Source organism: Oryzias melastigma, linkage group LG20, assembly GCF_002922805.2.
Source record: "Oryzias melastigma strain HK-1 linkage group LG20, ASM292280v2, whole genome shotgun sequence".
Lineage (NCBI taxonomy): Eukaryota > Metazoa > Chordata > Actinopteri > Beloniformes > Adrianichthyidae > Oryzias > Oryzias melastigma.
The window spans coordinates 16,569,697-16,587,387 of NC_050531.1; the positions used below are offsets into that span (position 1 = coordinate 16,569,697).

At 37.7% G+C, this 17,691-nt stretch overlaps 1 protein-coding gene across 2 annotated transcripts in view; it reads left to right on the forward strand.

Annotated features, from left to right (window-relative positions):
* The first annotated feature begins 35 nt into the window (after window positions 1–35).
* The window catches only part of LOC112151157 (WD repeat-containing protein 37), a 22,998-nt gene continuing 5,342 nt past the window's right edge, over window positions 36–17,691 (forward strand). The window contains exons 1-11 of one of the 2 annotated variants that reach the window (XM_024279865.2): window positions 36–308; window positions 1,104–1,371; window positions 2,725–2,821; window positions 2,894–2,989; window positions 4,165–4,229; window positions 9,067–9,205; window positions 9,331–9,402; window positions 9,884–9,928; window positions 10,038–10,114; window positions 10,193–10,427; window positions 11,632–11,773. In XM_024279865.2, coding sequence (XP_024135633.1) covers window positions 1,219–1,371; window positions 2,725–2,821; window positions 2,894–2,989; window positions 4,165–4,229; window positions 9,067–9,205; window positions 9,331–9,402; window positions 9,884–9,928; window positions 10,038–10,114; window positions 10,193–10,427; window positions 11,632–11,773 — 1,121 coding nt within the window. In that variant the 5' untranslated portion in view covers window positions 36–308; window positions 1,104–1,218. Of the gene's footprint in view, window positions 309–1,103; window positions 1,372–2,111; window positions 2,619–2,724; window positions 2,822–2,893; window positions 2,990–4,164; window positions 4,230–9,066; window positions 9,206–9,330; window positions 9,403–9,883; window positions 9,929–10,037; window positions 10,115–10,192; window positions 10,428–11,631; window positions 11,774–17,691 lie in introns of those variants that run through there. The other variant, XM_036217497.1, reaches the window with a different exon arrangement.

A 17,691-nucleotide genomic window follows, 5' to 3' on the forward strand; every position in this document is an offset into this window, starting at 1 on the left:
CTAAAAAAAGCGCAAACAAATACGGAACACGGATGAAAGACGTGATACGTGATGTGTCAAATATTAGACAGAAAAAAAGAAAAGAAAAATCAGATAGACGCAAAACTGTAGTGTTTCGTCACAATCCATTGTTAAAGCCACACAATAGGATGAATGTCTTAAGTTGATTATAGAGCTTGAAATAGACTAAAACGTCACCAAAGTCTTAGTTTCCTTTCGAAACAGACACCGCGGTATGTGGCGGCTAGCGGTGCTAGCTTGCAGCTGTTATTAGAGCTGAAGAGAACGCAATGAATTCAGAGACAGGGGTGAGTGTCCGTCCGCTGTTTTTGTCATTCAAATACATATTGACTCGTAATATAATCTATATATGTACAAAAAAAGATTAAACCCACTGAATGTACGTCAAGACAACGGCTGCTCAGTAATTACGCCGTTTAGCTTAAAATGTGAGTTTGCTTCAGATTCAAGCGGAAATATCCATGTCATCATTAAAAACTCTTAAAATATATATAATTTAAAACAATCAGCTAATATTTACTCTAGTTTTAATGGTTGAAACCCACATTTTGCGACGCGCGAGTTTTAGTGGCCTATAAATGTTTGGGACCTTTTTCTTAGATTCAAAAGCTTTCAGAATGTATTTATTTTATTACGTATTGATTGTTTTTTTATTAGCTGTAAAACACGTGACAGCAGAATGAAATGTTTCAGAGGAAACTGTGGCTCAACCAGTTGTGTGACAGGAGAAATTTAAATGGATTGATTGCAACATGGCTACTGTAATGTGATTTTAGGTTTAGATTATCTAATTTCCTCTTGTGATTTAGTTGTTATTTCTGTTCCCAAAGCTGTCACTAAAATTTACGACTTTTTATTTTATTTTATTTTATTTTATAGCTTATAGTCTTATTGAAATAATTTATTACTACATTTGCACCACATGATTACAGTAAGTTCATGTGAGATTCTAAAGCAAAAAACTTTATTGCATGTTTTATTTTTACCAAGTGACATTTAATCCCAGAGTTTAGGAATAAATTAGTTTAATTTTCTTTCAGGGCAAGACTGACTAAACAATCATTCCTGCTTTGCATATGCAGGCAGGCGACAATAACTGACGGATCTGAGCTACTCTCCTGCCAGCCAGCGTGGTTTCTGTTTACCTGCTTATCAGGTGGATTGTGAGGGGGCGGGGCCACACATCAGGTAGAAGGCATGCCTGTGGAGGGAGGAAGCAGTAGCGGCTCAGGTTCAGCTGCACGTCACCCCAAGCAGAAGCGCAAGGCTCACAGCCTGTCAATCCGCCGCACCAACAGCACAGAGGACAGGCCGCCGGGCGTCCTACGAGGAGACATGCTGGAAGGACAGGTGAGAAAGGGCAGCTCTCATCTTTTCCTGTGCCCACCTGCAGGTCAAAATGTATAGAAACAGCCTTTAGAAGACAAAAAAATACCCTACAGGTTATGCTTTGATAACAGGAAGTTTAGATTGTGTTTTTGTCAGGGTGTGGGGCTGTTTTTGTCAGGCTCGAGAGTAAACTATGATCCGGTTGGACAGCATTGTTTTGATTTTTCTGCCTGCTGATGTAAAATCCCCAGATCCACATTGTTTGTACGATGTGAGATTGAGAGATTTTTAGGGTTGGTGTTTTAGCAAGAAGCAACAGAATCCCATTCTGGGTAAAAGTTAAAGAAGCGTCCGGTGTGGCCGTAACCTCGGGTTACTAAGTGTTGTAATTCAGAACAAAGGAATCTGCTGTGACTTCTCCAACCCACTGGTGACATGCAGTTGGTGATTAACTTTCTTCTAACTAAGCTTTTTGAATTAAACCTACACGATGACCCAACATGGCGACAGAGATAATAAAAACGGCTTCTGTTTGAACAAGAAGACGACAGTTGTTAACTTTTGGGAGTTGCCTGCAGAGCCAACACAGCAAGAGCTGCCTCTCAGATAAGGTGGACAAAGTCTTTTTAGACTCCCTCATCAAACAGATGATGGCATGTGAAGTTGTAGCTGGCACAAACGGTATTTATCCATCCGGATTTCAGCTAAAGTTCCTCAGATCTGATCATTTGACCTAATTTGACCCTTTTGTCATTCAGCTTTTACTTTTTCCGCTCGTCTTTCCATGTCCAGCAAGCAAAACTTGAGCTCAGCTTGCAGCGGTCTGTTGCCTCATCAAGTTTTAATATGAGCCGCTTGTCCAGGTCTGATTAGTCTTTTCAACAGTCCTTTTTTTTTGTCTATGGCCAAGACGCACTGGCTGTGTTTGTGTACTCAGTCCAACCCCCACAGCTCAAACTCCACATACACAGACAGCTTTATGAGCCCGGACGGAACACAGAGAGCGTTAATTCTGCTTCGTTTTAATGGTGTCATTATTGAGCCAAGTGCATTTTAGGTTTAAGGGACAAAAGTAAGCAGCTTTGAATTTTCAGAATGACCTTTTTTTTGTGGTTTGTTGTAAGTGGGACGAACTGCTCTGACTGCAGGTTCAGATCATGTGTGCGACGCCGCAGTTCCTCAAATGGCTCTTTTTTAGTTTTTACTTTTTCTGCTTAATTTTGTTTTTGGTGAAAACTGCCTGACAACGTGTGTGATTTATCATGGAGGTAAGGCCGCTTTTTCAGTTTTGTGAAGGTTTTCTTAAACAATCTGCACGAAGGTGTGATGTAGTTTCCTGCTTTTTCACGTTGAGCCCACATTTCCTCCACTCAGGACTCCAAGCTGCCCCACGCCTTGAGGAACAATCTCCTTGACCTGTTTGGCCAGATTGAGCGCGAGTTTGAAAATCTCTACATTGAAAACCTCGAACGTGAGTTCCACCTTCATGAATCCGAATAGCTAAACCCTCAAAAAGCTGAGACTCTGCTGCGTGCTTTTGCAGTGCGGCGGGAAATCGACTCGCTGAACGAGCGACTGACTGGAGATGGACAGACGATCGAGGGAGGAGACCCCACCAAAGGAGCTCTGAAAGCTAAAGGTTTGTCCTGTTTTCAAAGCTACTTTAACACTAAATATGCTCTGCTTTTTTGCTAAAAAAAATGTTAGATTACAAAAAAAATTAAAGATTAGCATCAGATTGTTAGTAAAAATAATGGAGTTTGACCATTTTTTATTTTTAAATTAGGTTTAAAACAAGCATAAAAAGAGTTCAACACAACCCGAAAGCTTTCACAGACATGTAGAGATGAGATAATGAAAGGTAGAAGTAAAAAAAAAACTACATTTTTAAGATGACTTGAAGTATTAGTTCACTAAAGAAAACAAATTAACTAAAATAGAGGCCATGTGTGAATGTTTGTGAATAGATTTGACTCAATAGAAACAACAAAAAAGAAAAAAAACTATTTGTGCAAAAATCAGCCTGAAAATTAATATACGGTACATATATTTTTAATAATAAATGTAGTTCATTCTTATTGATGTGCTCTGCGGATGCACTCTTAAATTAATGGATTTGAAAAAGGTGTGGAAAGTGTCTTCACTCAACAGCTCCAACTTGTAGATGCTAAAACATTCAAGAGTTTTTCCACAAAACAGAGTTTACTAATTTATGGTCTGTTATATTTGAGAAAATTCAAATTTAAGGTGTGTACCTATTTGAACCCAGAATTATTTTATTTTTAGTTTTGTTTTTTGTTTTTTAAGATTAATTTGATTTCTTGTGGTCTGTTTGTACATTTTGGGTAGCAGCAGTTAACAGAGGGCGAACAATTTAAAGTAAAAAGCAAAAAAATAAATAAATACAATTTAAAAAAGTAACATATAACAAGTGGCCAAATTTGACTCCTTAGATTTTTTTAGGGTCAAATCATTTTATCACCAACAATCTGTTAGTTCTGAAACAAATGAGCATCACTGCCTTAACGTTTTTCCTAATGATCTAGGAGTCCAGATTTTAAATGAACTTCAGTGCAGAAGTGTAGTGTTTTAGCAAACAGGAATCATTCTGGATTAACCACTGGGTTACAATCAGATTAACAACCTGGATTTTTTTTTCAGGTCTAAAGAGATTATCTGTAAACCTGGTGTTTGATCCATAACGTTCTCTCAGATTACCAGCCGTACACAGCTTTTACAGCACACTGCCATGAAAAGTGATCTGTAAATTCAATAAAGAATTTCATTTGTTGCGTTTCTGTGTTCCTATCACAGCCAGCCACAGCACCAGCCAGCTGTCACAGAAGCTGAAGACCACCTACAAGGCCTCGACCAGCAAGGTACCGGCGCTCAGCAGATCTCTCATGTTTAAATGTCGGAGCTTCTGCTAGAATCCAGTGTGTTTCTGAGTAAGAGGAGGAAAAACTGGTCTTCTTCCTCTGGGATATAAATGTGATCAGAGTAGGTAAATGGATAAAAAAAAGCCTTGCTTTTTGGTCATTTTCTTTCACCAGTGGTTGATGTAAGAATAGAATTACAGTAATGTGAAGAATCCAAACCTCAAAGTGATTTTTATTTTTTTCTTTAACTCTTACCGAGGTAGTGCTTATACACTTTCCAGGACAAATTAGGTGGAGCGCGCAACTTCAGCGTGGCCACATGGGAGTTGTGGGGCGGAGATTCATGGGTAACGTTTTGAATGCTGCTCGTCACAAAGCATTGTGGGAAACTGCTGTGGATTCTGTTGGATTGCACCATAACTCCTTGTCCCAAACAGAAAAAAAACGCACTGAACAGCTGCATCAAACATGGATTGAAAAACAGATAAATGGAGAAACTATATTCATAACTTTTGTTTTTTTTTAGTCATTTTTTCATAAAATAAACCCAGAAAATAATGTGTAAAGAAGCTTATGATAAACGTCTTACTAAATTGCGGAAAGTCTGTCATTTGTAGCCAAAATCCAACCCTGAAAATTTCATTTATCAGCCATTTTTGGGGTTTATGTGCCAGACCTTTTTATAATTTTATTGACTTGTTAAGATGGACTTTCCTAAACCTTTCCTTTAGTTTACAGTCATGGGAAAAGAGTATTATACTGCCGTGACGACAAATTAGAAGAAGTTACATTTAAAACACCCCTTTACATCAATTATGCTATGTTGAAATGACTTTAAGCAATACTGATATTGATTTTTCTTGAGTATTTTATGGAGTAAAACATAATAAACTGAAGCAAAAAAAAAGTAATTTTGGACTGATGTTCACCTTTAAATGAGTAGAAAAATCTGGAACACAGTTGTGTTTTCTGCAGAAGCTGATATTCTATGTCAGAGTTAAATATTTTTATTCAACTGATATTCATTTTATGTAAATTTTGTGAAACTTCAGTAAAAACTAAAATAAAAAACAGATAAATCTAGATTGGTTAAATATATATTTTTAAATCCTTTAATGTTAAAATGATTTTTTAAAATCCTTTAATGTTAAAATGAACAGACAGTTCTGTATATATGACTAGATTGACAGATATTTTATTAGATGACACACATTTTTTTTTAAATTTAATTAAAAATTCCACAAAGCTGATGATTGTCGAGTAGACATAAAACACAAGTTGCTTCACTACAAAATGTCAAATGCAATGTCTTTCTTAAGTGTAACCACTAGATGGCACTGTGCAGAGGGAATTTGACATTTTGAGAACTTGGATGATTTATAAAAATACAATTAAATACATTTTTTGCATTGTGGTCTATATTTGCTAATCTAGTTGTACGGCTGGAAACTAGTTTTTTTGCAGAGACTTCTGGGACATTTCCAGGGTGCTGGATTTTGGAAATTGTAGATTCGGACAGCTCTATAAAATGGAGAATGACATTTAAAGTCGTTTTGAAAATACCTTCAATCATCCCTAAATGCTGTTACGATTTTAAATATCTCTTTTGCATGTAGACTCAGGCACTTCCCCATATGTGCTGGAATATTAGAGTCTACAATTTAGTTTGTATCAAACAGTTCGCTGACATTTGGCCTCAGAGAGCCCTGAAGGAATTGACCTTCGCTTGAATTTCTTATTCTTTTTAGACAGAATGATTTCCTCAATTTTCTTTAGTAAATTGTCTCGTCAGACTGGCGTCTTCCTACAAAGCTATTTCTTAAATTTAAATTGAAATGTCACCTTGTTCTGGCATCACAAAAATGTGTGCTAAAACACGACACTCTGTCCTTTTTAACTTCTCAAACTGAAGTGAGAAACCTTTATCTGTTGAGATAAATGCACGTTTGTTCTTCCTTTTTAACACAGACGTATAACATGATGCTTTAGATCAAACAAAATCTAATTTTGCATCAATTTAGGTAAAAGTTTAGCACAGAAAACTCTTTAAAGTTATGTATTTTAAAAGTCAGTTAACAGAGACTTAAGACCTTCTAAACTATCTACTTTAGATTAACTTGTTCATTTTTCATGATTAAATTGTACTTAAAAAAGATCCAAGACTTTTAAGAGTGTTTCTTTAAATTATTAAACTGATTTCTCAGATTTAAACCCAGTAACTTCTGAATGCGATTGGAGCTTTATGGAAAATGTATCAATTTTTGTTCAAAATTTATAACAGAGGACATGTGGAATAAAGGGTGGACCTCACTGAAGCTGGAGCTGCTCTGTATGGCACGACTAACACAAAAACTCTAATAATACTGAGTGAAAACTGGTGTTGAGACTAATTATTTGCACTAACAGTAGCTTCTGTGCATTACAGGTTTGGCCTGGAATGTTCTAGTTTTCTCATCACTCCCTTGTCGTTGGCTAATAACGACCTATGGTAGTGTTCCCCAAATCCCGGGGCATGGGCTGGTACCGGTGTGTGGGACAGTTGGTACCGGACCACAGAGAAATAAAATGACTTACTTTTTTTAATCTTATTTATAATTTGATTCCAATTGAAGTTTTATTTTGAAAAACTACTAGATTCAACTCATTCTTGACGCATCTCAAATCGCTTGGTTACGTGTCAAAAATCTGTCTGCTACTTTCTCACTTACTGCTAAATTTCAACCCCCAAACTACCAAAGTCAATTTGGAAAGTTTTTTTTCAAAGAAAAGATCCACAGATGAAAATGATTGACTTCAAAATAAAAGCATTTAAAAGGATGAAAACCAATAAATCCAAATTGGAATTATTGCTACAGTTGTTCTAACATCCCCATAATGATAATGATAATAATATTCAGTAACTGGCTTTCTAATGTTATGAGACTGAAGTTTTTTTTATATATGATCATATTTAGAAAATACTAGTTTTAATGACCGTTTTTATTTTGTATTACTTGTGGCACTTTAAATCTAAAGAAGCTGAAGTTGGTGTCTGATTTCTCTCTTTTTTTTTTTTTAGCTTGCACTTTGGTTCCTACACAAAATCTAGTGAACAAATAAAGTTTAAAGCAGCTGTAGAGGGTTTACAGGGGATCAAGATAAACTTTGCTCTCAAAAGTTAAAAGAAACTGAAAGCTAAGAAAAAAAAAAAAAAAATAGGCGCCCACTTTAGGCCAAGATTGTCTGACATTTTATGGGTCTATTTCCTGAAAACTGTTTGGGACCACTGACCTATAGGATGGCGTCGTGGCGTAAACTCTGACGTAATGCATGTGTTCAAATGTCCTCTGTGATCCAGCTGCTCTGCTGCAGCATCGATTGACTCCCAAACATCTAATAACTCTGCCAGCAGCAGCAAGTGCTGCACAGGCTGCGTGACGCGTCCCTCCTCCGCTCCTTCCTCCCCACAGCGGTGGATGTCATGTGTAAGCAGCAGGACCAGAGATATTTTTAGAGCTCTGCTGTCTGAGCACAGCAACCTTCCATCTCCCACTCGCTCAGATTTGATTTGACGTATGGTCTGGGCGATAACAACGGTGAGCGGTTTAGTTTGATTTGAAAGCGGCAAAGCTTTTCCCAAATATTACATGTGAAGCAGACGCCAGCTAGTCCAAAGTCAAATAAATCTAAATCAAGAAAAATACATATTTCTGTCAGGAGCCAGTAGGAGGAGGGATTTCTAGAGAGATGTCCATCTGTCAGTGGATGTTATCTGATTTATTATTTTTTAACGTAAACCTGCTGTGAAGGTGTTAGGGGCCCTGCAGCAGAGTAGCTTGAAGATAGGAGTAAAGCCAAAAAGAAGGGGACAAACTGCTTATCTGTATTTATTTAGGTTTCTTTACCTTAAATCATTTTATTCAGTGCTTAAATCTGAGCATTATTCTGTTTCCTATTCGTTTTTCATGTTTGGCAGGAATTTCCGGAACAAATAATAAGGAAGATTGATTATTTTTTACTTTTTAAAAAAAAATCTAAGCTAAGTATTCATCTCCTCACTACTTCCTAACCCCTAAAAACAATAGTGTGGGACTATCCAGTGTCCTGGATTTTAACTCATTTTGAATACTCACTACTTTTTTTTTTCTATGTATGACTCTTCTGTGTTTTTATTATGAGAACATGGCTGATTTACAATAAAATGAATTTAAATATTTTTTTTTTTTCTCACATAGCGATTCATTAAAACACAATTCATGGTGGTCTATATTTGCCAATTTAGTGAGCATCAATGTTCACCAGTCTTTTGCAGAGGGTTCTTGGACATTTTCAGGGCACTGGAATCTGGAATTGAACATTCAAACGCCCTGAAAAAGTGGCGAATGACCTGTATAGTGTACTGTCCTTAAGAAAAAAACCCTCCACATTGGTCTCTCGCTATAACGCGGTTCACCTTTAGCAGTCTTGCTGTTTTGCAAATATTTACAGTGCCATTTCATTTTGCTTGGGTATTTTGGGGGATGTGTTTTTTTGTGTTCTGCATCTTGATTGTATACCACTGTCTCCTGTATAGAATGCATTCAAAATCTACATAAATCTTCAATGGAGAGCAGATCTTTTATTTATTCTGTATTCCTGAACTTATTTGTCTACAAAGGTTTGAACTTTGGGAGCTTAAACCAGAGAGAAAAGTGAATAGTGTGTGGTGAGGGGTTTCATACTACTTTGGAGATTTCACCTATTGCAGGTTATTTTTAGAACTTAGCTCTTGCAATAAACAAAGGAACACTGTACTTCAAAGTAAACTGAGTTTTTAGCCGTGTTCCTGTAAATGTACCGGTGTTCCTCTCCTCGTTAGATCGTGTCCAGCTTCAAGGCCACCACAGGCTCCCGGGCTTTATGTCAGCTCCTTAAGGAATACGTGGGCCATCGGGACGGGATCTGGGACCTGAGCGTCACCCGAACGCAGCCAGTGGTGCTCGGCACGGCTTCTGCTGGTACGTTCAGACTGCTTAAGGGAGGATGTATCAGAAGAAAGAAATGACTCCTTTTTCCTTAAATCATATAATTTTGTTGCAGTTTAGTATTTTAGACGTGTGAACGGTCTGCTCTGCTCCAACAGATCACTCTGCGCTGCTGTGGAGCATAGAGACAGGAAAATGTCTGCTGAAGTACTCTGGCCATGCAGGATCAGGTAAGGAAATGTATCTGCCATCAAGCATAACCTTTCAAAATAAAATAAAGGTGTGCAGTGTTATACTAAGTTCCCACATAAAGGTCATTTATGCGGCAGGGCCATCCAGTTTTAAAGTTAAGTCAATGTACAGACACGATCATAAGTTCTGCAGCGCGTTTTACGCGTTAGGAGGGGTGCTTTAACGTGTTTAAGGTGGGCAAAATGCAGAAATTTTTCCACAGTTCAAATATTTAAACAGTGATCAACCAATCAGAAACTTGTCTGTATTGATGACATAATCAGCAGCTTTAGTCCAACACCAACATGGAGGAGAAGCTGATTGTTTTCCTTTGGAACTTTAAGATATTTTTTTATTTCTATCAAGAACACAATAAAAAGATCTAGTTTTATTATTTAAAAAAAATTTTTTTTGGCCGCATGTTTCTTCGTTTTAGTTTTTAATCGGAACAAATCTGTTTTGTTCCTTCTTTCTGTACAGTGAACTCCATCAAATTCCACCCGACAGAGCAGATGGCGCTCACAGGTACGCATTGGATCTTTCGCCTGTTTCATGTTTACATTTTTAATGCAGCATCTGGGTCAAAAAGTTTGATTACTTCAGACGTTTTCTGTATGTTCTCTTTACTCCACAGCCTCTGGAGATCAGACGGCTCACATCTGGCGCTACATGGTGCAACTTCCTGCCCCTCAGCCACCACCAGATGTCACTGTGAGTAGTTTAGGAGCCAATCGGAGATGTCACGACTTGTTCCATTACTCTGACCTGATGCATTGTTTGGTCACACAGACTCTGTGCGATGAAGACCAGGACTCTTCGGACAGAGAGGAGGGCGAGGTGGACGGAGAAGGCCCATGCGAGGTCCCCACTGTCAGGGTTGCCACAGCAACGCTGAAGAGCCACCAGAGCGTGGTGATTGCTGCTGACTGGCTGGTAGGAGGACGACAGGTGGTGACGGCCTCCTGGGATCGGGCTGCCAACCTTTACGAGGTGGAGACGTCTGAACTTGTTCACACTCTCACTGGTACGTGGAGAGTTGCACATTATTTACAAAAATAATTTGAACCATATTTACTTAGTTTATGAAGCACGTTTTTTGTTATCCCTATTATGAACCTTTTTTCTGTGACCTAAAGACAAACTTTTAACTTAAAGAATAAAACATATTTTAGAAAAAACAGAAATAAAAAGGTCCAACAAAAAAAACCTAACTTATAGTCTTATTTTAAAGTTTAACATCCTTCCAATTTTGCTGGAGGTTAATTATTTTAACAAACTTTACATATTTGGCTTCTAAATTATAGTATTTTTCGGAGTACAAGTTGTGTTTTATTTATTCATTTATTTTTTGCACAGTTTGGCTGGGGTTGTGACTTATACGTGATTTTTAAAAAAATATTTACATAATAGCAAAGACCCAAACCAAACTTTTTGCTCAAAGAGCCAAAATCTAAATGGGATCCCAGTCCTTGGGCCAAAAACAATATTTTTTTGCATGTCATGAAATAAAAGGAGAATATAAAGAATATGGTTTAATTTATTTGTTTATTTTTTGCATTCATTAAGGTAACACACATTAGTAAGAATAAAACCTTAAAAAGAAAAGCCCCAATGGCCTTTTTTTTTTTTTTAAAACAAGAGGAATCTAAAACAAACGTTCTTCCAATGAAAACGACAAACTGAAAGACGTAGAGCTGCTCTTTTGACTTTATCCGTTTGTCACTGCCGTTGTCGCTCCATCTTGGCTAGCTGAAAAAGCTGCTAAAAGCATCAAAAGTGACCATGAAGCCTCTTGGGAATTTCTAACACAAAAAAAGCCCAGGACCGACTCACTTGGGGGTCGTTTCACTCATAGCCATAGGCTAACAAAGTGCTAACAGCACCACCTGAAGGTCGAAAGTATATTACAGCCGTAGAGTTTTGGAACATCAGAGAATCGGTGGGAAACGGGTTAGAGGTTTTAACTTAACAAGTCGTGGCTTCTGCCGCCACGACTTGGCGGGCCACAAGATAACCTTTGGTGGGCCAAATTTGGCCCTCAGATCCCACTTTGGGCACCCATTGTCTAAATTAATGATCTGTACAAACTCATTTGTTTTGAGTTCAACACCCATGAAATTTTAATGCAGATTGACTGACTTTTTGAATTATTTTCTCTATTTTAATGCGTGTCAGAAGCTTTCTTGAGTGAATACAGTTTGTATACTATAACCATCTGTGTCTTTCAGGCCATGACCAGGAGCTGACCCATTGCTGCACGCACCCCACCCAACGTCTTGTGGTCACGTCATCCAGAGACACCACCTTCAGACTGTGGGACTTCAGAGACCCATCAATCCACTCGGTCAACGTCTTTCAGGGACACACAGAGTGAGTTTCCTCCCCTCTACACCTCACTCTATAGGTTCTATTCAGAGGGCACAGAAGTGAACGTTTTTGCTGTCGTCTTTGTGGTTTAAGAACTTTTTGTTAAATGTTTTGCAGAACAGCTACTATTCTTTTACTCTTTAAGACTGGAGCTTTTACCGGCGACAGGAAAGACCACACACTCTTTAAATTCCTTTAACCTCTTAGAACATTTACGCAATGAATGTAAATCCAACGGATTCCGATACTTTACTGCTGCAAAGTATGGTAGCCCTGAGGTGCCAATCACATCAACAAAAATCCCTCAACGCAAAAAGATCTTAAAGATGTCAACAACATTTAAAAAAGCAAAGCAAAAAATAAAAAAAAAAACATCATTACATTTTAGAAATTAAAGTAAAATTCCAGAAACTAAGATGTAACTCCAAATAACTAAAACACAATTCCAAAAAAAGAAACAAAATCAAATTTTAAAATATGAAATAAAATATGAAACTGGTTAAATGTCGTTTTTTTTGGTTTGCTCAATCAATGATTTAATTTCTTGTATATTTTGTTTATTTTGCTTTTTAAATTGATCTTTAATATACTTTTGCATTTAGTATTTTGTTGGAGTGATTTGTACTTCAGAGCCACCATAGAAAAGTGTTGCATATTGGTGCAAAGCTTCTCCTCCGAATCTGTTGGAATTATGTTAATGACATGAATGGTTGAAGAGTTACGGTAGTTTAAACGATGTCAATACAGAAGCTAAAGCTCGGATGTTATAAGGTTAAAGTCTTGAACATTTTTGATTCATTTCTCTGTGCTTTGTTGATGTCTTTTATCAACTGTTGTTGCAGTTTTTGTTGTGGCCACATGGTGGTGCTGCAGCATCTCCTAATCCCCTTTTCCCGCTCACACATCCTCACACCTTGTTGCAAAGCTGGTCTGGGCTCTCATTCATTACGGAGCACTTTCTCCTCACTCCCACAGCTTGCTCCTCTTCCTCCTCCCTCCTCCTCTTCCTCCTCCTCCCTTCCATTCATCGTTCTGTCCGTTTTTTTGTGTTAATCCCCACTCTATGTAATTTGCCACTTTGCTTGCTATTAACACTCAATTGCGGCACTCATTTCAGGACGATGACTGTCAGACTGGTCTGTGGCGCTCCCTGTAAACAGCATGTGGAGTGTGTGTGTTTGTGTGTTTATGTTTACATGTGTGTTGGCTGGCTGCGACTCTCTGGCAGGCTTTGATTGTGAGCGGAGGAGGGGGGATTACATCGAGCTCATTACATTACAACCCCAACATGTATAATTCCTGCAGATCCCACTTTAATTCTCTCCCATAGACAATTACTGTAATGAGATTAAGCTCCAGTGTTTCACAGTTAGCAGCTCTTCCTCCTTTTTTTTTCCATCCTTTTCCTCCATTCTTACGTCCTTCCCAAGTGGCCTCTTCCGCGAGAAACCTACACTGCCTAATCTTTGGGTGTCACGTATATGAGACAGACTGAGTGACCCCGCCCCCCCACGTTCCAAACAGGAAGTACCTGCTGTACTTGTCTGGTTCCATAATGTTGGTGTCCATATTTAAATATTTAATTTGGTTGAAACTGGAAGTATAACATTGTTTATGTGTGAAGTCACACTCACTCAATCCAGTTCTCATATACAGTCAGTGGTTCTGACACTAAGATTGAATCCACAGTTTGGTCAACACAAGAAAAATTGTCACCCCACTGGCAATAAAATCAAATTGATTAATAACTTTTCAAAATTTAACCCCAAACAAAAACTCAAAAAATACATTTTTAAAGTATTTACAGCATTAAAATTAGGCAATTATTACAAGAAAACCTGAAAAAAGCTTTGATACTATTAAACTTATTTTTCTTCTCATAGTTTCACTAACTAAAACTCTTATTTATAATTTTTTTTTACAAAGTTTAACTTTTAAAATACTGAACTGAAGATGACTTTTTTTGGATTTCTTTTTTTTATTTTTAGTACAAATGGAAGTGAATTCCATTTTCATTCTCCTGTGGATAAGGATTTTTGTTACAAAACGACTAAAACTTTGTCAAATTAAAGGGAAGCAAATGATGAATTCTTTTAAAGCCGGGTAAAATCTGTATTTCAGTAATGGAGCAAATAAAGTGTTATTTAGTCAATAAAATAATGAGCTTTTAATCTTATTGGGTTGGTGTTTTCCCATCTCTATGGTCTCATATCTAAACAGGCCTGCCTGTCATTGGCGTTGTGAACGGAGTAGGAGCGCTTTTAATCGGCAGAGGAAGTTGTCTTCACTGGCAATTACAGCTAACGCTCTGTGACAGCCAGCTTCAGCAGCTAAAAGTGCAGCACCCGCCCTCCATCCGTCCCTCCCTCCCTCCCGCCCACCCCGCCATAATTGCAGTGTAATGACAACTGTGCGCGAGCTAACAAAACCCAGCCAGGGCAAACGAGAAATGACAGCAGACTTGCTCTACAAACGGGATGCCATGTCGCGTTTGTCTCTCCTGCCGTCGAAGGCTTCCTCAGACGCTCTGATTGCACTTGATGCAAGTGTGTGTAAGCCTGTGTGTGTGTGTAGCCTGGGGTTGCATGCAGATTTGACATCCAGTCTCTCGAGGATTACTCAGGCACTTGCCAGTTTCTCAATGAGTGTCAGTTTTGCTGCAGCACAGCAAAAACTAACAAGGAGCTCTAGAAGCACGCAGTCATCTGAACATGAAGACTTTATTGACATTTTTTTACAATTGGGTCTTTTTTAGAATTTTTGTTGAATTCTCCACTGAATCAAACCCTTGAAAGCAGCATTTTCTGAGGACAAACACATGTTTTTACCACATATTTATAATATTAAATTATCAAAGAATAACTGCTTTTTTTGTTCTTGTTTTTAATCAAGTTAAACTACTGCTTTAATTAAAATTTTAAGTAGAGTTTTAGCATGACGTGAGGCAAAAAACATGTTTATAACAGATTCTGCAAGCTTTAAAAAATGAGTTTGATCTGTGATGTTCATCATAGATACACTTCAACTGTGAGAAACTGTAAACAATCCAGGAAATAACATTTTTTATTTTTATTTTTTTTTAGAATGTATTTGTAAAATGTTGCAGAAAATAAGTATTTAGCTCTTAAAATAATCAAGAATTCTATCCTCACTATATTCTATCCTCCACTTTTTAATGTCACCCGTTTGAACTGGTTATTTGTATAAAAGACACCTGTCCACACCTGAAGACAGACTGCATCTTCTCTGCCATAATCAAGACCAAAGAGCTGTTGAAGGACACCAGGGATTAGATTGTAGAGCTGAACAAGAGTGGGATTAACCATTTTACATTAGGTAAGGAGCTTGGAGAGAAGTAGTTGGAGCAATTATTAGAAATGAAGACATACAAGATCATTGAGAATCTCTCTCTCTACCTGGAGCTCCATGCAAGAGCTCACCTGGTGGAGATCTGAAAAGATCTTTAGAACAGTGAGGAAACTGCCCAGAACTATACGGGGGAACTGGTCAATCACCTGAAGAAAGCTAAGACACAAAAGTAACTGTAGTAACCCACAATGTCGTCATGGGTTCAAATCCTGATTAAACCCTCACATGTCAAGATCTGTCTAAAGTTCTCCAGAGACCACCTGGATGATCCGAAGAAGGTTGGAAGAATATCATGTGGTTTAGACAAGTCCAAAATGGAACTCTTTGGTTGGAGGATGCTGAACTCTACTATGAAGCACGGAGGTGGAAGCATCATGGTTTGGAGCTTCTATTTTGCAAAGGAGACAGGCTGACGTATTGAGGAAAGGATGAGTTGGATCATGTATGGTGAGATCAGTGAAAACATTGAGTTGGATCTTCCAATGTGACTATGATTCCCCAAATCTCAGAATTTTTCTATTTATCATTGTAATACTCAAAAATATAGCTTTATTGGAAATTAGAAGTAAAGCAGAGCACTAAAGTTTGGGAGACATTCCAGGCACTTTGCCATCACTGCAAACACGCTTCATGATTTCCATTTTTCCCTCCAGCTTCTCCAGTCCAAGGGTTTCTTGACCTTGGCTGTCAGAGACACGCCAGAGCATTAAGTACCTCCCCTCCTTCCTCACACCCATTCTAAAAAACCTTTTAACCTTAATCAACCTTTTAATCAATTACCTTGTCTGATTACGCTCCGTGCACACCTCCCTCTTAGCACGCCTCCTGTCTTCCCTCCCCTCCTCCTCTTAACACCTCTCCTGCTCCCAGCTGAGCCTGGAGCCCGCAGAGTCGCAAGGTGCCTGAAAGCAGGCAGCCGTTTCCCCAAGCCTCGGCCTGGATAATAGACCAAAGTTTGGTCCACTAATTAGCCATTAATGTCGTGTCAGTTTGAATTAAGGGGGAGGACAGTTTTAGCTGGAAAAACTACAAGTTAGGCCCAAGGCAGTAAAAGAGGGGATGAAAACAGTTTAACCAATCCTATTTAATGCTCCTGTATCTGTGAACAGTAAATGTATTTCATTAAGAGTAAACAATAACTGAAGTGTGGTTTATTATTATAATTTTATCCACAGAAATGGTCTTATGGCTGCTCATGTACCGTGGCTCATACCCTTGAATGTCTACTTTAAGTTATGTCTATTAGTAAATAAATAAGCTGAGCTTTCAGATACCTCACGTCAATCATTCGATTGACGGATTCCGTGTAGTCCACTTTAAAGTGGTAGGGGTGTGGCCTTCCAACAACCTCACTCCTTATTGGTTAGAGTGGTCGCCATAGAAATGTTGACTCAGACCGATTCGGACCAATCACTGCTTAATGACAACTGATTCCAACATGGCGGTGTCTGTATCACAAAAAATAGTGACCAATCTGACTTTATTTTCTTTGAGTTAGAAGTAAACCATTTTGTATGGGTGACATCACTCCATCCAGTTCTCTTACATAGTCATATAGTAGAAATGTGTACCAGTCCTCCTTCAGCAGCTCAACCCAACTGCAGTCAGAGCAGATATTGGTCTGTTTGGTAAATTGCTTTAATTACTTCATTTTCTTAAACTTTTGCTGTACTTCATCCTAAAATATTGTAATCAAGGTCATTAGTTTTGTTGCTTCTCTTTGGACTCTGTTTTTCTAGGTTGTTCTACAGAGCTTAAATAATACCACAAAGGGTGTTTGACCAAAAAAAAATATATATAATAATTTATTTGTTGCCAAATTTAAAGTTTTATTGTTAAAGCATCTCAAAAGCACACATGTGTGTTGTTTTTACCAGCTAAACGTCAAAAGTATTTGTCCCAAGACTGGAAACCAGTCTTTGTCACACCCAAATACTGCTTTAGAAACAAATGCAGGTAAAAATAATAAGAACAAAATTTAAGCTTTCCAACTGATAACAAGCTGTTGTTCACTAATTTTCAACGTACCGTCAGAATGCTGCTAAACTTCACACTACTTTTAACAAATAAAAACAGAATATTTATTATATAACTGGTAATGAAGTAAAAAATAAAGGTGTTAAAACATCCTTCAAATTCCTCATAAACTACAAATAAAAAAAAGCAACTAGAATGTGATGTATCACAGCTCCATTCATTGTTGGTTTGACATAATATTCATATAGCAGAATAACATGTTTGTGTACATAGTTAAAATGACCCTCAGAATAATATATTGTCTCACCTAAAATTCTACCAGATATTTAAGACATTTTTCTTATTTATGTTTCATTCCTTTGCTGCAGTTTGCAGTTTAGGCCACTAGATGTCACTGCATGCTTAACAAGTTTACATGAAGCATTTTAGATGTACTATATTTTTTGGCTTTTTTTAATTACATTTTTTGTTTTCTCAAAGCTTTATTAAATTCATTATTTATGTTTGAAGATGTTAGTAATATGTTTTTCCCGATTTAAGCCTTTATTGTTTTTACAACCAAACTAGGTTGGGTT